Genomic DNA, 21,137 nt, shown 5'->3' on the forward strand with positions numbered 1-21,137 from the left:
GCTTTGATTTATTCTTCAAAGCAAAAAAAATCTGTAGTCTGGTCTATTGCCAAAATGGTGCTATGGCCCTATTTGGAACGGTTTTGTAGTTTTATATCGAGAATTCAATGTCTGTAGACAATGCCTTGGTCCAACAATACAGAAGTAAAGTTCAATTTTTGTGCGGCGAGGTTGCCTATATATATCGCTCCTTTGACACAATCCTTGATCCTCTTCCCCCCTCCCTAGAGGTGACTCTTTTGGCGGATCAAGAACGATCCACAGTAAGAGACAATATTGTTGATATATGTTCAATGAATCTTGAATCAACGCTACTACCCCAACTAACATGGTATTGAAGGATAACATTGCCCTTTGTTCAATTCATCCTGTCATATATTCAAAATGGACAGGAAAGAGAAAAGATTGGGGATAATCATCATAGCCCTTCTATGCAATCGCCCATCTCCTCCATATCACCACCAACCAAATCCACCAGACGGCTTAAGAAGAGCCGCCCTGATATTCTCTAGCAATGCTTGAAGTAACATGTTCCCTTTTGCCAGCTGATTCTTTGCCGGCGTTGTCCATGATAGTCTCTTCTCCCGGGCTGGGAAATTTGACTTGTGGTGGCTCAAAAGATTGTTTCCGTCTACTGGCAGAATCCCGCCCTGTCTGGTCAAGGATTTGGGCATCATCAGCTGGAATATTCAACTGATGTGCTGTCTGGTCACGATCTGCCTTCTTAGAATCCGACATGCTGGTATTGTTACAATTACCTGCACTAATATGCGGTGATGTATGAGAGTGGAACATATAAAAACGAGGACATCAACCTACATACCTTCAAGGGCAGAAACGCTATAAGACTGATAGAGCACCAAAGACCCACTTGGGAACTTATCAATATGGGTGGTAAAAATGAGTAATTGCGATGCTGATGTGCCTGTTTAGAAACAAATTCAATTTGAAAAATGGCAGCTTGTTTGGTTGAAGTAAAAGTAAGGGGACGGTTATCATCTTATATACTTGACTGCGTCATATGTACCCTGAGAGACTAGAATAAAAAGAAGCTAGCGAGTGAGTCAACACGTATAGCACCCAACGAATAACATCCTGGTATGTTCAACTCCCGCACATGTTTTGGGAAAGGAGGGTGTGTGGGCGCGTGATGGTTGGGCAGCAAAGCTCCTTAAAAACGTCATCACCTAAAGGAATTGTGAGAGATGAGAATGGTTGGGCGAGAGCTTTCTAAACATGACTTAGTTAGCGCTTCCTTTATCCCTAAAAGCCCAGGTCATCATATCACTATCCTACTAAATGTGGAACAGGTGGATGGGAAGCCTAGGCGCTTATTTGCATGATAAAAATAGACTGAGATGCCAACTAGTTTCGGTCACCCGCTAATGAACTCTGAAATATCATTGGGCATAAACTAATTGTCATGTGATGCCAAGCCGCACCCAAAATGGCCCAGGGCAATCAATAATAATTCTTTCTGTTTCACTGTATAGTTATCACTTTTAAACTATTCTATCCAGTATTGCGACACAATTATGAAAACACTAATGTGTGCCGATGATATGGCCTGGGAATTTGCCGAGAAAATATCCCACAACTGGCTGCTTCAATTCCTGAAACTTGACATCAAGAAACCGATCGCGATGTTCATCCTCCAGCGCCAAAGAGGTGATAGTCCCGAGTTTGCCATACTCGAAAAAGGTTCCTATAACATCTCTTTACGGATGAAGTACGAAAACTATGCTGTTGTCATACGGCTATGCCAGCCCGGTGCGGTATTTTTCCCTGAGGAAAAAGTCGCGAACGAAGTTGCCATGATGCGATTTCTCACAGACCAGACATCGATACCTGTTCCATTCATTCTTGATTCGGGCACGAAGAAGGAAAGCCCCCTTGAACTGAGCCCATTTATCATGATGGAATACATCGAACACAAAACAAATATGTACGACGCTCTCAATACCCCTGGATGCCCGAAAAAGGAACGTGGAATTCTGGATCCAAACATCGACGATAATACGCTTGAGTCTTTATATGGTCAGCTAGCGGGTGTTCTACTTCAGCTGTCAAAGATTTCTTTTCCTCGTATAGGATCTCTCACCCAGGTCGATGACTTCACCTGGGAAGTATCGCGCCGACCCTTATCAATGAACATGAATGAACTGGTACGACTGGGAAGCCTACCGCGATCTAAACTTCCCGACACCATATTCAGTACAACTTCTTGTTATTTTGAAGCCCTTGCGGACCTAAACATTGAACACCTGGTGCACCAGAGGAACGATGCTGTGGAGTCAGCAGATGACTGTCGACGAAAGTTTGTGGCGCGACAGCTTTTTCGTAAGCTCGCCAGAGAGAAGCGACTTTCTGATTTACCATTCGAACAAGGTCCTTTCAAAATCTGGTGTGACGATTTGCGACCGGGAAATGTACTACTCCATGAAAATATGCAAATTGCTGGCGTGGTAGATTGGGAGTTCACATATGCAGCACCAGTTGAGTTTTCCCACGCACCGCCTTGGTGGCTGCTCATTGAAAAGCCCGAGCTTTGGCCAAATGGCATGGACAACTGGGAAAATGTGTTTAATCATCGCTTGAAGACGTTTCTTAGGGCGATGAAAAGCCGCGAGGACACGGAGATTCAAAAAGGCCAAATAAAAGAAAACCAACGCCTATCTAGTTATATGCAGCGGAGCTGGGACAGCGGAAATTTCTGGATCGTATACGCAGCGTTGAATAGCTTTGCATTTGACGCAATCTACTGGAAGAAAATTGATCCCTTGTTTTTCGGGGCTGCTCAAAGTCCTGAGACAGCTTGGAAAGAGAGGCTCGGCCTACTAGGCGAGAAGGAAATAGAGGAGATGGAACAATTGGTTGTTCGGAAGCTGGAAGAGAAAGAAACCAGGATTCTGAAATGGGACCCGGATGAGTATACTGTTGAAGCAATAGCGCAAGCGGCTGAAGTGGTTAGAGCCCACTAGATCGAGACAAACGAAACGAAGTGCAACGACATCTGGTTCTGGTTGGCCAAATAAATGAACTACCACCTAATCGTTTAGCAAGTAGCGATGTTAAAACCTTATGTCTATTTCTTGCCGTTATCTCGAGAAACCCCAATTATCCCGGATCTAGACAAGTCCCTATCCTTGACTTGCAGGTATGCATCATGATCGATGATCGGTGGCTATTACTGCCTTTCACCGCTGGCAATGATGTTCAAGTAAGAGCCTGCTTCAGGCAAATACAAAGATCAGTTCCGAGTCTCGCTACAACGTACGTAGCTGCGCTAGATCTCCTCTACGGTTAAGCCCGCATGGCGGAAGTGCCCCTCTGCGCTTTCCCCCCTTGCACCAACCATATCAACACACCATTCAAGGAAGGTATCGAATCCTTGGTCTGGATTATCGTCGTATGACTGCCAATGCCGCCGAATGAAGGCCTTCAGCTCGGCAAAGAACTCCTCAATGGGATTGAGGTCCGGAGAATATGGAGGCAGGTATACTAGCTTCACCCCGGCTTCTGAACACATCTGCTCTATTCGGTCAGAGTGATGAAATGATGCGTTGTCCATGACTAGCACAGACTTAGGCTCAGGCCATTTACCACAATGCCGAAGCAGTTGCTCAATAAAATCCTCAAAGACGGACGTATCAGTCGAGCCTTGGAACACTCGAGAGAACACTATGCCATCTTGAGCATATGCAGGTAGTATCTGATATCGCTGATCTCGATGGAATTTGGACACTTGAACTGGTGTCACTCCCAGATTCATCCACATACACAAGGTGGTACGATCTAAAATCCGAGATAAAGTGGGAGTATTCATCGCGGAGGTCGTGATTACGCTCTTTAGCCTTGACCCGGGCGGTCTTTTTTGACCAGCGTTTTGATGCAAGAGCGCGACTGATGCTGGACTTCGTCGCTTGGATATCAAACTCATCCCACAGAAAAAGTGCCATCTCATCAAGGTATAGGCTAGGCTTTTCGAGTAGGTGGTCACAAAGGGCTTCCAGCATAACTGGACTGATGCTTCGTGGTCTACCACCTTTATTGGCCGGTGCTTTGATGCTACCAAATGTCCGAATATTGGAAGAGATTCGTAGGATGGTACGCTTAGTGCAGCCAGCAGCCTTTGCCATCTGCGACATAGATAGTTCCCCGCTACGGAGCATGTCGTGTATAAGCTCATGCTTCGAAGGGGCTAGGTCGTACATTATTCTAGGTCGTACATTATTATTATAACTATCGGTGCAGTTCCAAGACGACCAAAAGGAACTAGAGTAACTACACATACTGTCCCAGTCATCCACTCCTTCAGTGCAAGTGCTACTATAAACACTTCGAAGATTTCTTGAACGGTTCCTGGACGGCTATATCCTACTCGATGCACTAGATGAATGCCCCCGAGATAATGGCAGAGAGGATGTTTTAAGAGTGATATAGGTGATACGGGACTAGCGCTTACCTAGTGTTCATCTCTTAGTAATAAGCCGGGACCAGCTTGACATCCGACGATCATTAAAACCCTCTCATGACTATGATCTATTAATGAAGAATTCCGGAATTGACAAAGATATCTTTAATTTCGTCTCTTATCAGCTGGAAAATGATACCAAGCTCCAGAGGTGGAAAGTGCGACATAGCGAGATCCAAACCAAATTAACGCAGGGTGCGCAGGGAGTGTAAGCATTCCGTCATATTAGTCTTATTTTAATGTTCTAACACTAGTTATATATAGCTTCAGATACGTGGAATGTCAGCTTAACTCTTTTCGACGAGCGCGTAACCGAAACCAACTTAACAAATACCTACACAGCTTGCCTCGCGATCTAGATGAAACCTATGAACGCATGCTTTGTGACATTGATGAAACATATGTTGAGGATGTACGACGTATATTGAGTGTCCTTAGTTTCGCTATCCGACCCCTCACTGTTAGTGAGTTGATCGACGCTCATGCGGTCGAACTTGGTGAATCACCGTATCTCGATCGTGAGGGCCGATCCTATGGGCAAGATGATCTTGTTAATATCTGCCTTGGACTTGTAGAGGTAGTGGAAACCGACAATGATGATGGACAAATGATCTCGATCGCTCGCATCGCTCATTTCTCTGTCCAAGAGTATCTTCAATCAGATCGTATCAGAAATCAGAGAGCGGAAGGATTCGCTATTAATAGTGGATCTGCAAACACAGAACTGGCGCAAATCTGCCTTGCCTATCTTTTACACCCAACGCTTTCTGATGGCATCTTAGATAAGACGAAGATTCGAGATTTCCCACTTGCTCACTTCGCGGCTATGCATTGGTATCAGTACTATCAAATGTCCCAAGAAGGAAAGTTGAAAGCTGAAAAACTGCTACTGAGAGTTTTCCAAAACGAGGCAAATTCGTTCGTGACTTGGGCCAGGTTACATGAGATTGACCTTTCATGGAATAGAAACGTCAACTTTGAAAGACGCGTGGAGGATAAAACAACATTCCCAATATACTACGCATCCTTTTTGGGGCTAGAATCCATTTTAAGGAATATCCTAGCGACTTATGAGAAGACTTCTGGTCTATCAAACATAGTGAACGCCCAGGTTGGAGCCTATGGCAATGCACTTCAAGCTGCATCATATGGAGGCCACAAAGAGGTGGTCCAAATGCTACTAGATCAAGGTGCCGATGTGAACGCCCAGGGTGGAGCCTTTGGCAATGCACTTCAAGCTGCATCAACTGGAGGCGACAAAAAGGTGGTGCAAATGCTACTGGATCAAGGTGCCTAGGATAGATACAATGGCAAGCACCGCAATACGCAAATATTAGCACAGAGTCGTGTTAGATTTTCAGTTTTCGGAATCTCCTAACGTCAGATTTGCCCGCTAATTTTGCATCCAAGTACTGCATGGGCCATGTTTGGAGAATATTGTTCGAGAGACGATTGAATAGTGTACTCTGATTTCGGGAATTCCTGTAGCGCTACTATGTAATTGAATGAATTAGTTCATCCTTAGTCTCATTACATATTACCATAACTGAAAGGATACAAAGGCGAGGACAGTTCATCTCAATTTATTCACTTGACTGTACTGCTGGAAAAGTCGTCTACCCTCGTACGTCCTTTAGCTGTCACTCAGAAGAACTCAAATATGGAGAAAATACACCCTAGTCCTATTATCAACGCTATTCGCAGCCGGACTTGGGCCGATTCAGTGCCATTCGAAGTGGCACTGGATGAAATCGATCCAGGTGATGAGGGGGTTGGGGATATGGGAATGGGTATGGAGGGTGCTATGCTACGTCTAAATTAGTGGCAATCAATCAGCTCTAACACGTAAAATTTATATTGCTAAGGCAAAACAGCATTTAATCAGGTAGTGCGGAGCGTGAAGAAAAGTTGTTTGTATCAAAATTTAGTCTGCCCACTTTCGTTTCTTGGGCGATTGCCGCCTAGGGCGCCAACAATGCGTGTCAACGAGATGGTAGGTAAGCTCCTCCAGGCTTTTAAAGCTTGTAGAGCAGGCTGGATGCTTGCAGTCTAAATCAAGTTTAAGTTCTTTCAAGTGATCTTCAATATGGGAGTGCCATTTTGGTGGTGAGAGGACGAATTGCAACATTCTCTTTGACGGTTTTTCTCCCTTGGCACCTAAGCAAAATGGACATAGCCCTGGCTTTATAGGTGCGTTCCGAAAGGTCATAGGATCACATCGGAGCAAATCGCCGGGATTATCAAGATGCTCCTGGCAATGGTCCTCCCATTCTGATTTATTGGTAAACCATAGGTCGCATTCAAAGCACATTTCCGCAAATCCGTGCGTGGTTCTGTAATGCCCTGAGTAGCAACGGTAGAGATGTAACCATTTTCTGTGATCCTTGAATCTATTCAAGTTAGTAATAAGAAAATCATATCTTCCCATTTTTAGCACGACATACTCTTCAATTGACCTTCCACAGAGACAGGCCTGGCCTAGGGGGCTGAGGCTATCGCGATATGAAACCGTATCTGTCTCGCTGCAGAGGGACTCTAACGCCTGCATTGTTCTTCTTCCACCTAAACTCCGGAGGCTGAGATTACAAGGCAATGTGCTAGCCAAAAGGTCTCTGTGAGGCATTACCTTTCTCCTATAGTGGAACATGGTTTCAGTGTAAATACTTCCATGCTGTCTCCCTGATAGTGCCTGGACCTTTCGGAGCTCTTCATTATAAAGGCTCCGTTTCTCCCTATAGACGGCCTTTTGTTTGAGTTGGATTTTGTGTTTTTCTTCCGGCGTGGCGTCTGAGAGCAGCAAACTCAAATTTGCCATGCTTTGGTCAAGACCATAAACATCTTCTCGGGCAAGAAATTCATACTCAGCTTTCGCAGGAAGGAGCTGCGATAAATAGGAATTGCGGTAAAGACCCATTCCCCGACGATTCTGGATATGTTCTTGTCGGCTGGCAATTCCGAGGTAGTTTGCTGGCCCATCAACCTCACTAAGAGGATGCGCGTATGACTTTCCGTATGTGTTCCGGTTAGTTTGCCCAGCGAACTTCATTCTTGCAGACTCGGAATATGTCTTGTCTATTTTATCATTAGCTAGCCTATAAGCCTATAGTTTGATGAATACGTACCTGCTTGCTGTAAAGCCCATCTTCGACACGCCCGAACAGTAATATTCAGCGTGTAGCCACTTCTATGGCCTAGATTGACCAAGGCCTTACCGAAGGAATCCGCTCCCCTGGCATGGCCTTTGAAATTGTCCACATTATGCTCAAGATATTGGCGAAAAACCGGCAGATCTCTCATATCTTGCCGGACATGAATCACCTCAAGGATCTTATTCTCTGAAGGACCGACTTTCTCATGCATGTCGACAGCATCTAGGATCTCGCTCACTGAGCCGTAATCTCTGAAAGCTTTATCTGCGGTGGCCATTGGTAAAAAGAATGTCAAAATGTTTAGAAATATAGGCACTTCCTCAGCGTATACTTCGTAGAATGCGTGCTTAGGAATTTCCCATTTTGTCTTTCGCCAATATCCTTTGACAAATTCGCGCTCGTAGGTGAGGACAAGCATTGTTATACCATCCACACTCTCGATAGTCAGTTCGAAATGCTAATGTAGTCAGCTTCAAGCATTGGTTTCTCTTTCCTTCTCTAAACACACCTTATAGCAGGCAGCCATCACGCGGGCCTCCAATATAACATCCTCGCTGTCCTCCCCGATCTCCCGGGCTCCGTGTCTCCGAGCAGTTGATTCGTGAACCTCCCCTGTGCGTGCAGAGGTAAAGCAATACAGGAGCATTGCGGCACTCAGCTGAACTCTGGCACGATCGGCAGGGTTTCCACGATACTCATGGTGGTCTCGACACCATAATTGAGTCATCAAGATGGTCAAATCATTTGGGGATACACCACCATCTTTATTCATTTGCTTAGTTGAGAGAGGGATCTTGGTCCTTAGTTCTCTCACGATATACTATCTAGCATTAGCCCTGATTTATTTGTAAAGACGCTGGTACAGACCTCATTGATTGTAGTCCTAGTGGCTGGTGGGAATTCGAAGTTTCTTTCTCTCTTCATCCCCGTGGTAAATTGCCTGAAAAATCCCTGAATCGTCTCGACCGTAGGCCTTTCTTCGATCCGACCGTCCATTTCTTTTGCAACCCACTCAAAAAAAGCCCTGCATGTTCTGATGTCCGGCGGAATGACGGCTTGTGGATGTAATTTGACAAATCTAGTGATATAGGCATAATTCAGTGATTTGCTTCTCTACTCGTAGGGCTGACACTCACTTATCGAAAATAAGTAACGTGTTTCTGTAACCAGATTCTGTTCGTGGCAGAACTGCCCGCTGGATTTCATTGTTGCTATGCTCCCCGAAATCCACAATATTGGCCGTATATTTCAACGTTGGGTCATACTTGGTACGCATCTTGCACGTGACAAAGCGAGGTTGGAGTGAGAAAGCGAGGCTGGAGAGATGAAAGCGGAGAGAAAAAGAAGGGTACTTATAGCTTTCGGTCATGTTGTCGAAATGTACCTTTTGCTGTACGGGCTGAATATTCGAGTGAAGAATATTCAGGTGGGTGAATATCCGCCCTGAGTGCCCTGAATAGAGCGGCGAGCCGCCCATGCCCGAACCGTGGGCGCTAGGTGACCACGGTCATACAATAGCTGTTGTATGTTTTTTGTTTGTATTTATTGTTTTTATTGTTTTTCGCTCTCCCCTACCTACTTCAGCCCCTGCGGCCAATTCACCTGAATGCCCTGAATCACTATTCTTTACCTTACACGCGCTGGACCATTGACGTGTCTTTCCCTTCTCGTACTAATTTATTTCTCACAGGCGTGTTCCTTTGATCATAGCTATCTAGTATTACTAGTTCCAGTTTCTACCGGTGAGTCGAGCTCTATCTTATTTAGCTGTCTCTCCCATGTAAGAGAGAATTCCAACATATGCTTACCATAACCTTTCTTCATGATTGTAACCAAGCTGTATACCCTGAGAAGAAATCGTCAGGAAGATAGCCAATAATTGTCAAAATCGGAACCTATACGCTCATGGACCTTGCCGTATCTAGGCTTGAAAAAAAATGGGGGATATCTGAATGCGACCGGGGAATCAAGAGCGGATATATAACCTAGTAGGAGCCGGCCACTCATTGCGTTAACTTCAAGCTACATCCTCAATGGTGAAATTATGTATACTTTTGAACTCACAATCACTAGTCATTCATATAATAAAATTGAGGATAAACTTTATCATCATTTACTACATAGTAGACCTAGGGACACACTCCTCTCTCTTCCTATCGGTTCCATGATCGAGACTAGGGTGCTGTCGCAGTTTTCACTCACCTAAGACGAAGACGACAACTCAACACCAACGAGAGAACTTGAACCTAAGGTCGCCAACGGAAGCCAGGATGACGCCAGTCAAGGTCCTGAATCTGCAGCTGCGAAAGTCCTCTTAAAGCAGCTGCAATATCCACTTGATCACGTCGCTTGTTGTCCCAGACCATATAGACCCACATGCCAACGGCTAGAATGAGGGACACACTAGAAGTCGCCAAGTTGAGGCCATTCCCGATATGATAGTTAGGGGCATCGAAGGGTAGGAAGGACCAGGTGCTAATAAGTCCGCCGATATTGCCAAGCATGACCATTGCGCCAATCGCCGACGACCGCGCGGTATCCGACACGACGTTGGCAGAGACATGCGCTGCGCAGAAAGCCCCTAACGAGAACGACCCACTACTGATAAGGAAAGTCGCACCGTATCGTACCATGGGGTCTTCGGAAGCAAGGAACATGGCATAGCCTAGCCACTATAGTCAGCTCTTGCTCAGAGACTATAATAGAGGGAATATTTACCAATTATCATTAGCGGTGGGCCTATAACACAGAAGAACAGTCGGTTGTCGAAGCGCCAGCTGAGGAATGGGAACAATAACGTAAAGAATGCACCGACAATATACGGGGGAACCGTATGTAGTTGCTGGGATATCACCCCTTCATCGGGATAGATAGTTTTGATAATAGTGGGTGCAAACATTCCGAGACCTTGAATGGTGATATTATTCAACATATAGATGAAAGCCATGACAATCGTGGTTGGACTAAAGATGCCACGCATCATTTTAGTCGTATCGAATTTGTCCAGAAGCTCGGTTGTCGCCACACGCTCAGACTTAACACGGGCAACGGCTAGATCCTTCTCTTCTTGTGAGAGCCATAGCGCCGTCTCCGGCCTATCGGTTAGGGTGAAGAATGAAACAACACCAATACAGATAGTAATAATGCCTTCAATCGCGAAAATCATTCGCCAGCTCGAGAGAGAGCCGAAGCTATCTAGCTTCAGAATACCAGAAGCTAGAAGGCCACCAAATGCGCCGGCTAGTGGAGCCATAACTATGTATAGTGATAGACGGAAGGCAAGTTCACTCCGTCGATACCATCGCGAAAGATAATATGCGATTCCAGGCAACAATCCTGCCTCAAATAGACTAGCAAAGAGTCAGCGGTATTCGCAAGGTACTCATCTGAAAATCATCAGGCGATCATCTACTTACCCTAAAAGAAAGCGAACAGCAGACGCCTCATGAATATTGTTGACAAATGCTGTCGCGACGGAACAAATGCCAAACCCGACTTCAATGCCTGGCAGCCACCACCCCGGCCCGATCCATTTACACATGAGATTGCTCGGGATCTCAAAGACGATATATGAGATAAAGAAGATTGACAGCACGGTGTTGTAATCAAGCCCTTCGAGTCCGAGGTCATCTTCGAAGCCAGCCAGCTTAGCATTTCCTATTTCAACAATAATGATTAGTTAGAGTCATGAGAAAATAATGATAGGCAATATACGCACCTATGTTTGCCCGATCGATAAAACAAAACAGATACATTAATGCCACCGTGGGAATGATGTATAGGTCGATCTTTAGACGCAACCTCGACTCAGCAGCCTTATCGAATTCCACAATGGCCTGGCCATGATCATCTGTGGCAGCAATGCCTCTTCCGGCAGCGATATCCATCACATCTTCATAATTCACCACAGCCTTTTCATCCACTAAGGACGCGACCGGGGAGGCATTGGCCATAGCGAAAATGCCAGGCAAACACTATCTTATCGTGTGGAAGAAGTGATATGGAGAAGTCAGGTAGGATATTCGCCCTAGAATAAAAAAAGCTGGGGTCACCGCGGGGTAGTTATTTATACTAAAATGAGGGAAAATAAAAGTTCCCAGACTATCTAAATACGGTCAATTTGGAGTGAAGAAGTTTCAGTGCCCCCCACCCCCCGACGGATCTACCCCAGACTCTGTTAATTAGGGGAAATATTAGCGATAAGTATTGTACTATTAAGTTTACAAGGTGAATGAATACTGCATGTAACCAGTGATAAAGAAAGAAAAAATGATTTAATAATGTATGTGTATATCTGGAATGTGTACGGAGTAAAAGGCTCGAAGTCTACAATATAGAAGGAATAGACTTTTACATATTGGCTTGGCGCTGGAAGCTCCATCATATTCCGGCAGTTGCACTTGCCGACTTCTGGTAGCAGCATTGACTGCGTAAGATAATCCATGATTTTCAGCAAAGTACGTATATGCCAAGCCAGGAGATATAGCCTAAAGGTACGTTGTACCTCGGTTCCGGGAAGAAGTCAAGGTCCAGCATCCGAAGATGACACGTCTTGTGATTCGAATTTGATATTATCCAGGGGTCTACTCCGTACGGAGTACATAGTCCCTCATCCCGTCCTAGTCCCGCTCCGGTCGGCTGCGGGGGTGGGGGAGATCTGCCCCCTTGAAATTTACAATTCTTAGCAGCCGTTGATTATTTGAGTGCTTGGAATGGTGGTTTCAAGTAGTAGGGCATGGACCATCGCTGTAGAAGTGATAGGTAGGAATTTACTGAGGCTGAAGGCTCGTAGGATCCACGGCGCGTCCGTCTATACATGTATTTTGTTGATTTTGATTGGTTCCAAGGTTTCCTGGCAACACGGATCCTTGACCCGAGCCCTAAATACTCCGTACATAGTCGAGAAATTCCTTCTCGTGGTACTAACTTTGAGTTCTTCCATCTTTATACTAGTGGCAAATTTCATGACAAATCCCTAAATCGTCTCGACTGTATGCCTTTATTCAATTCGTCGCTGTATTGCTCTTATAACCCATTCGAGAAAGGTCCTACATATTCTAATGTCCGACAAGGTAATGGCCTGCAATATACAGGTGTAATTTGACAAATCTAGGGATATAGGCATAGCTTAGAGATTTACTTTTCTACTTCTAGGGCTTAGACTACTCGTCGAAAGTCAAACTAGACTGTAACCAGATTCCATTCGTAGTAGTACTTGCTGTATTTTGTTATTGCTCGCCGTACGTTGTAATTGTTGGAGACCAGATCGTCCCCGGACCGTCTTTGGACTGTCCTGGGGATTGTTTGTCAGACTGAACGTTTGTTTGCTAGTTTAGAAGGGTATAAAGACCCTGATGCTGATAGATTGAATAGCAGAGATTTCTTCCTGCTTCTCTCTCCCTTTGTAGCCTAACAGTAATTACTAAAGTTACTCCCCAAAAGCTAGTTAACTAGTTATAACATTAGCTAACTAGTTAACTACATAACGTTTGTTTATGGATGCTTAGTACGCATTTTGCTTGTGATAAAGCGAGATTGGGGTTATAAAACGAGGATAGGGAGATAAAGCGGAGGGAAAAAGCAGGTCACTTACTTTTTTCTCGATCGGAATATGTAAATGTACATCGTGCTATGCAAGCTGAATATCTAGCCAGAGTGCCATGAGAGCCGAATAGAGCGGCTAGCCGCCCGTGCCTGAACCGCGGGTAGTTGTATACGAACTCTTTATTCTTGGCAGATGTCTTCGTCCACCTCTTTTCCAATGAGGTGTAGTTTAACAAGAAAAAGTGGAAAGACGAGGATACCTGCCGTTTAGGTCACATTTCTTCTGCCATGCAGATAGCTTCACACGCCCCTATGCCTCCCGTTGATTCAAACAATAGTCCCCCCACCCGCAATGGGAGCAACTAGCGTACATTTAGTTTGACCAAACTCCCAAGGCCGATGTGGTTGAAGATATTGAGTCTATTTCGCACTCGGAGCCTCACTTTCGGCGCCTAGCGTCGCCCGGCTGACCCGGGCACCCTCATATTGTTTCCCTAGGGGAGTCTCGTACGTGCCATATGAGATACTAAGAGAATCGCATGGTTGTTATTGGCTATCTCTAAGTACGGTCAAGTATGCTAAAATTACATAATACACTTTCTAGCGAATAGTTACCCAGCACTTGCTTGGCAAGTGCCTGTTGGTATATGCAGCACCAGCATACCGGAATACCGGAGGATTTATTAATCCTCCAGTATGCAGTAATATTTCTTATGTAATCAGGATAGTATAAATTGTCAGAATAGTGGATACAGAAAGACAGAGACTTGAATACCATTGATTGGACCCTTATAATACGGAATACCACCTGTGTGGACAGTTATGAGCCCGGATCGCACTGAATGAACCTGCTGTAGTCGAAACACAGCACGATTGAACCCCTGAAGCTGCCGAAAAGAGCAATTGTGGAGCTATTCCCAGCTACCCCTGAATTGTATCTAGCAATGGAGACAGCATCGATTCTCTCCGCCACGAAGGGCGAAAAACTGAAGGATGAAACGCAATGGCGTACCTGGTTCACGAGAGTGAGGTCGTACGCGAGGCAGAAAGGTGTATGGGAGCTGTGTGACCCTGAAGCTGTGATGGCTGAGATCGCTGCTGTATCTACCGCGATAGAGAAGCCACCAATTCGGCCCGACCTCCTTACCGAACCGACAGTCCCCGAGTATCCCGAGGAGGGGGATGCAGAGGAAAAGAAAACCTGGAGAGATCGGATGGACCTTTTTAAAATCAAGTATGCCCGATGGCAAAGCGAGGCGAAAGGACTGGCCGATGTCAACGAGTATATCTTGATATACCTAGACCCGGTACACCATCTAGCTATTATACCGCTGGAGACGCCTTATGAGAGACTGGTCTATTTGAAATCCCGTTTCGCCCAGACGGTCACGTACCGAGAAGAGATTCGAATGAAATGGAGATATTTCTCTACCCAAAGACCAACGGGAGATATCGAGCAATGGATCCAGAAGTGGGACTCGATGAGAGAATTGACGATTAGTCTTGGAATCGATGATAGTAATCCGAATCGAGACTTTGTATACGCAGTAAAGGACGTACTGCCAATGTGGTGGCAAGCACAATACCAGGACATTGTCGCTGATGGGAAGCCGGTCGATACTCGAGTCCTTATCGAGTCCTTCCGTGCGATGAACAACGATATTGGTGTGAAGACAGTGTCGTCGACAAACGCCCCGAAAAGCGCATTCTCTACCTGGCAAGGTTATCAAGAAGCGAAGCCGGATACCCCGTACGAGAAACGGAGGTGTCCCTGCGGCGATAGGCACCCACAGCATTCTGTGCGTACGTGCTGGACTGTGAATGAAGCAATCCGCCCGGAAGGGAAGCCTATAGACCAGAGAAAGGTGGACCGCGCAAATGAGCAACTGTCAAAGGATCCAGGATGGAAGAAGTGGGTGGACAAGACGATAGCAGGAGCTAAACCGAAAGCCGACCGGCCCGAGCCGAAGGTTGAATCGGCCAATGTCCTAACCAGCTTTATTACGATGACGAAGCATGCCCTATCCGCTAGCGAGGTGTCGCTTCGAGATAGATGGATCCTCGATTCGGGATCGAGCGCGCACGTGTGCAATAACAAGGACCTATTCATTAACCTTCGGCCCGACGCGATAGAATTGAAGACGGGAGATGGATCTACCCGAGTACTCGGTCGAGGCACGGTCCGCTTGATAGGAAAGCACCCCCAGAGGGGACGAATGGAGATCACGTTAAGCGACGCACTCTATTCGCCGACGTTTCACACCAACCTGGTGTCGTACGCGCAATTGAAGAAGAAGGGTGGCACGTGGTGCCAGGAGACGAACTGTATCCGAGACCCTAATAAGAACCCGGTCGTTAGCGTACGATTATGGGACCAATTTGATCTATGGATTTTTGACCAGCCCGACGAAGCGCTCCCCCCACAGCAAGCATTCGCTGCTACCCCGCAAAGAGCAGCATCGACACCGAGGAAGTCAGTCAAGACGCAGGAATCGAAGGCTTCGGTGGAGCTCTGGCATAGAAGGTTCGCGCATATCGATCGGAAGACGGTAGCAAAGCTTGCTACAATGGTCGACGGTGTCAATATCCAGGAAGAGAAGCTGACAACGCCGACAGCGACGTCGGGATCGAGATCGGTACCGATAGGAGAAGAAGCACCACTGTGCGCGACGTGTTGTATCGGGAGGGCACCGAGACAGATCTCTCGACGGCCTATAGGACGCACGTTTGGACGATTCGGAAGGATTCATTTCGATCTGATACAGCTACCGCCAGCGTACAATAAGCATAGATGGATCTCTCACTTCTATATCGAGGGAGTTAGATTTCACTGGCTGATGACACACGAGATGAAACCAGAGTGTCAGTTAGCTATCAACCAGTTTGTTGAACTAGCTAAGAATCAGTGGAATTTGCCTATCAAGGCATTTCACTACGACAATGAGCTTTCAGCAGGCAAGAAGGCCGAATACAGTCTAACGAGCGACGGTATCCTAATCTATCATACCCCGCCAGCACACGCGGAAATGAACGGATACGCCGAGAGATCTGGTGGCATGATAATCGTCCGAATGCGGATGCTAGCGCTCGAAGGGAAGCTTCCGAAGGAATTATGGCCCTATTTCGCCGGTGCCGCCGTGTGGATGCTGAACCGTACCCCGACGTACATTGCTTCCGAGAATCGGTGGATCATACCGTGGGAGGAAGTGCGGAAGGAGTTCTTAAAGGGCGCGATTCCACCCCGAATCAATCTCGCGAAAGTGAGGTTATACGGAAGCTTAGCGTACTGTCGAATTGAACACCAGGTGAAGTCAGATAAGATGAATCCTCGCGCAGAAGTTGGATTCCTAGTTGGATACGTGGCGTCCAATATCTATCAGATCTGGTTTCCACACTCAGGAAAAGTGAGGCATATCAGGGATGCTATCATAGATGAATCTCGTAAATACACACCGGATTATGAGAAATTCCAGCCGATTCCTATGCCGCTAGCCAAGGAGCCAGAAGAGATCTCACTCGCTGAGATTACCGAACTGGTAAACCGTGAATTAGCGAGTCGGGAACCTGTCGGGATACTGGAAAGGACTCGCGAGGAAGATGACCAGGAAGATCGCGAGCAGCAAGCTCCCCCACCACCAGAAGCCCCGCGGGATGAAGACGAAAACGAAGATAACGAGACCTTTCGGCCCGAAGATAAAGAAAATGAGGCTATTCGCACCACCCTAAGTCAGGAGGTGAGAGATACTACCCCACCTCAGGGGGTGAGTACCCAGGCAAGCATGCCTACCCCGATAGGACCGCCGAGAATGGCGATAGGTGAAATCCAAGAGAGAAGCGAACCCCAGAAAGCAGTGCCAGGTGCTTTCCCGGCCGAGGACCTACCCCCGCTGCCGAATACGCCTCCGCACGAGCCCGAATCGGACGCTGACCCTGGTCAGGGGGTGGATATAGGTGATCAGGATGATCATCTAATAGAAGACCAGGCCCAGCAAGAAGAAGATCGGACCAATGAAAGTGAAGAGGACGATCTAGAAAGACAGCTACAATCTGAATTGCTAGCACCAAGCAGAGAAATCAACAGCAGTGTAGACGTCAGTAACATACTGACAGGAAGTCGTACGCGCAGAGCACGAAGAGATGACGATTACGCCTACGCGACTACGATCAAGATAGCTCCAGAAGGAGAAGAACCGCCCGCCTTCCTACACGCTTTCGCGGCAGGTTTATACGCCGAGAAACCAGACACCCGTCGTCACCGAGACGACCTTCCACCGCCCCCGAAACACTGGAAAGAGGTCCTGAATCACCCTTTTCAGCAAGGATTTCTCGCAGCAGCAGCGAAGGAAATAAGGTCGTTAGCCGAGAAAGAGACGTTTGAGGTTATCGAGAAACCAAGAGACCGAGGAGTACAGATACTGCCGTTAATGTGGGTCTTTACCTACAAATTTGATGCGGACGGATACCTGGTGAAGTTCAAAGCCCGCATTTGCGTACGTGGAGACCTCGAAACGATCACGTACCAGGAAAAGAGAGCTGCGACACTAGCAGCAAGGACCGCAAGGATGATCTTCGCTTTGGTCGCCGCATTTGATCTGAATCTGCGACAGCGGGACGCTGTTACCGCGTTCTTGAATAGCAAGCTGGAGCAAGAGACGTACTCGCATATGCCAGAAGGATTTCAGATCCCAGGGAAGTGCTGGAAGTTACGGCGAGCACTGTACGGACTACGGATCTCGCCGAGACTATGGCAGCAAGAAGCTTCGAAGGTGCTACGAAAGCTAGGACTAAAGCAAGCACCCGAGGATCCCTGTGTGTTTACTGGGGATGGAATTTTAGTCTTCTTTTACGTGGATGATATCTTAATTGCTAGTCATCCTGACGTCAAGAAGCAGGCTGACCAGCTGGAAAGAGATCTGGAATCGCACTGGGAACTGACAGATCATGGAGAAGCAGCATGGTTTTTGAATATCCGGATACTCCGAGATAGAAGACAAAAGAAATTATGGCTATGCCAAGATAGCTATGTGACAAGCATCGCGAATCGATTCAATCTGATAGACCGACCACCGGTCTATACACCACTGCCTATCGAAGAATTGACTCCCTACACGGGTGCCGCAACCCCACAGGAGATCCTATTATACCAGAAGAAAGTGGGATCCGCAGGGTATGCGACGACGATCACCCGACCCGACGCTGTAAAAGCGACCGCACGATTAGCTCAATTTTTGACAAATCCTGGACCGGAACACCAGAGAGCTGCTGATAGAGTCATTACGTATTTGTATACCACGCGAAATCTCGCGATCGAGTACAGTGCCGAGGTCGAAATGGACTCGATTCAGTTCGCTAGCGATGCTTCGTACGGAGACCACCAGGACAGGAAGAGCTCCGCAGGGTATATTTGCCAGGCGTACGGAGGCCCGGTCGACTGGAAAGCGACTAAACAGCCGACCGTAACGACGTCCACCACGGAAGCCGAGCTGCTCGGGCTATCTGAAGCCGGAAAGCAGGTTCAATGGTGGCGCCGACTACTCGAAAGCCTTGGTTTTATTCCATCCCACCACCTGACGATCGATTGCGACAACGAAAGGACGATTGGATTATTGACGAGCGAAGACACGGCGTTTGAAACGAAGCTTCGGCACGTGGATATTCATCGGCACTGGCTTCGGCAAGAAGTTCGGGAAGGAAGGATTCGCGTGCGATGGGTAGCGACAGCGAGCATGGTTGCCGACGGACTGACGAAGCTGCTATCTCGGCAGAAGCACGAGAATTTTCTCAGGATGCTGAGGATGGTAGATATCAGCTATATGCTGGTTTAGATGAGAAGAGACAGCGATCCCATACTGGGACCGCTGAGGGGGTGTGTTGGTATATGCAGCACCAGCATACCGGAATACCGGAGGATTTATTAATCCTCCAGTATGCAGTAATATTTCTTATGTAATCAGGATAGTATAAATTGTCAGAATAGTGGATACAGAAAGACAGAGACTTGAATACCATTGATTGGACCCTTATAATACGGAATACCACCTGTGTGGACAGTGCCTCTCTGCCTTAGGCATTAATTACGTAAGCCCTGCAAGCCGCAGGGGATCACACCTGGCTGTGCCTTCAGCGACGTGTCTAGCGTCCGTAGCGCTGTTATATTGTCGCCCAATAAAAGCCACTGCAGCTGCCCACTCTTACAGTAAGCTTATTTGCCAATTAAATCAGTCCTCACTGAACAGTGTCCGGCTAAACCGCCGGCCGCAACCCATATGATCACCTTTAGATCATCTCAGGACTGGTCTGGGCCTAGAGTTATTAGACTAGAAGAGATGTAACACGAAGAGCCAGTTCATATGACGTATAGTCTTCTGTATCGCCTATGCTCTTAAGCAGGCGCTATTGTGACTGATTCCCTCAAGAGGATTCTCCCATAAGCAGAGCCCTCTCTAAAGGAATCTCTTATTTTCTACCTTCCAAATGAAGACTGGTTGCTTGGAATCAAGAGCCAGATGTAGGATACCAGCCTGTACTGTGCTGGGGAGCCAAGTAGTCGCATCAATATGCATAAGATCTTATCGAGCAACGGAAGAAGACTTATTCTACAGCAACGAAACGCTCCGTAACTAGTGAGTTTTTCTCAATAGCATCATGAAAGCTCTCATCCGAGCTGCAAGCGCTCCCTGGATCCTGAAACTCATCGAAACCTGAGTTAGCTCGTGGTAAACACCGAGAGAGCAACCCAGGGCCAGCGAAGGTCAGAGAGGACGCCTTGCTCTGTTCTAGTACCTGGTCAACGACAGTTAGTAGTTCATCAAAAGCCAAAGGCAAGAACTAGGGTCTTACCCAAATATACAGAAGGTGGAAATTAGGGCATAAAATCAATAGATACCCAGATACATGGTGATTTTGGTTTATTTGATTTAATGGCGTTTTGGGGATGAAAATGCATTTAAATTCAATGGGTGAGGTGCGCACTTCGTCCGGGAAATAAGTTAAAAATTGTTCACAAAAATAAATCGGGGATCCCTCCCAAGGTTATCGTACTACGGTAGGTCAAGGCCAAATTTGACAATGGGGTTTCTGCCATGCAAAAACTTAGTTATCGCCGCTAATGGAACTATAGTTATAACTACAACGATTATAGAGCCCACTCTGTCAGCGCCTGCATGGGTTTTTATGGGGGCCCACAGCCTAACCCACTGTGGGCTGTGGGTTAGGTTGGGCTTTGAAGGTTGAGCCCATAGCCCACCGTGGGTTGGGTCGTGGGCCTACGGCCCGAGCCCATTTATGAGCTTTACGGAGGTCTACTCCTTAACCTCCTGAGGGGTATAGGTTTAGCTATTGTAGTATAGACTTCATGAATGTCTAGATCTTTAACTTACGGGCTCAGTTGGGAGGGTAAATGCGGTAGTCGCGCGACTTGGGTCATTCTCACCCTGATTCTCTGTAACAGATAAAGATCCTTACAATATGAGACGGAGTCACCTGACCGCATCGGTCGAGTATCGAGAACGAATCGCCAAGGAATCATCGCATGGCCCTCACGTGAAGCGTAGGCACACACATAGTCCAGGACTCCCTGAATACCTACAGGCCTTACACCTGAAAACTGTATACTCTTACATTCTCACCCTGTCTATAGTGCACTCACCCTTGTCACCTTTGAAGGAAACCTTGAGCACGAAATTCTAAATTAACCCCTTCCCCGTTCCCCTAGTTGATTATGGCGATTTATAATGCCTCATTCCTCATGAATGCAAGGAAATGGTTTCAGTACCATCGCGTGTCTGGCGACAAAAACTTGATCCAACTGTCGTCTGCAGCAGAGAGTGGTTCTAAGGATGTCGCCGCAGATGTATTATAGGTACGACTACGACCCCTGTCGTTCCTGCCTAACTATCCGAATGGTAAGTCCTCTCTATGATGTTTTCTGTGCAAAGATAGTCGAGGAGCTTTCACGGTAACTAAAACAG

The 21,137-nt window shown here is 46.8% G+C and overlaps 6 protein-coding genes across 6 annotated transcripts; 3 read left to right on the forward strand and 3 right to left on the reverse strand.

The window, feature by feature from the left end:
* Positions 1–483: 483 nt before the first annotated feature.
* N7447_004381 (uncharacterized protein) lies at positions 484–738 on the reverse strand (the record flags this gene model as incomplete). The annotated part of the gene is made up of 1 exon (XM_057228656.1): positions 484–738. The coding sequence occupies one exon, from the start codon at positions 736–738 to the stop codon at positions 484–486; it is 255 nt and encodes an 84-aa protein (XP_057087997.1).
* Positions 739–1,535: 797 nt separating this feature from the next.
* Positions 1,536–2,981, forward strand: N7447_004382 (uncharacterized protein; the record flags this gene model as incomplete). The annotated part of the gene is made up of 1 exon (XM_057228657.1): positions 1,536–2,981. The coding sequence occupies one exon, from the start codon at positions 1,536–1,538 to the stop codon at positions 2,979–2,981; it is 1,446 nt and encodes a 481-aa protein (XP_057087998.1).
* Positions 2,982–4,347: 1,366 nt separating this feature from the next.
* Positions 4,348–5,771, forward strand: N7447_004383 (ankyrin repeat domain-containing protein; the record flags this gene model as incomplete). The annotated part of the gene is made up of 3 exons (XM_057228658.1): positions 4,348–4,434; positions 4,459–4,682; positions 4,739–5,771. Coding segments are annotated over 3 exons (1,344 nt in total), but the record flags the coding sequence as incomplete, so codon positions are not given.
* Positions 5,772–6,398: 627 nt separating this feature from the next.
* On the reverse strand, positions 6,399–8,992 carry N7447_004384 (Zinc finger C2H2; the record flags this gene model as incomplete). The annotated part of the gene is made up of 6 exons (XM_057228659.1): positions 6,399–6,849; positions 6,919–7,546; positions 7,597–8,080; positions 8,132–8,443; positions 8,491–8,701; positions 8,760–8,992. 6 exons carry the CDS (start codon positions 8,990–8,992, stop codon positions 6,399–6,401), a joined length of 2,319 nt encoding a protein of 772 aa, XP_057088000.1.
* An 877-nt stretch (positions 8,993–9,869) lies between these two features.
* N7447_004385 (uncharacterized protein) lies at positions 9,870–11,576 on the reverse strand (the record flags this gene model as incomplete). Its single annotated transcript, XM_057228660.1, has 4 exons — positions 9,870–10,288; positions 10,342–10,973; positions 11,040–11,280; positions 11,342–11,576. The coding sequence occupies 4 exons, from the start codon at positions 11,574–11,576 to the stop codon at positions 9,870–9,872; spliced, it is 1,527 nt and encodes a 508-aa protein (XP_057088001.1).
* A 2,535-nt stretch (positions 11,577–14,111) lies between these two features.
* On the forward strand, positions 14,112–18,992 carry N7447_004386 (Ty1/Copia family ribonuclease HI; the record flags this gene model as incomplete). The annotated part of the gene is made up of 3 exons (XM_057228661.1): positions 14,112–15,691; positions 15,784–15,943; positions 16,017–18,992. The coding sequence occupies 3 exons, from the start codon at positions 14,112–14,114 to the stop codon at positions 18,990–18,992; spliced, it is 4,716 nt and encodes a 1,571-aa protein (XP_057088002.1).
* Between the last annotated feature and the right edge of the window lie 2,145 nt (positions 18,993–21,137).

This window comes from Penicillium robsamsonii, assembly GCF_028829455.1.
Source record: "Penicillium robsamsonii strain IBT 29466 chromosome Unknown utg000002l_segment0_segment0, whole genome shotgun sequence".
Taxonomy (NCBI): domain Eukaryota; kingdom Fungi; phylum Ascomycota; class Eurotiomycetes; order Eurotiales; family Aspergillaceae; genus Penicillium; species Penicillium robsamsonii.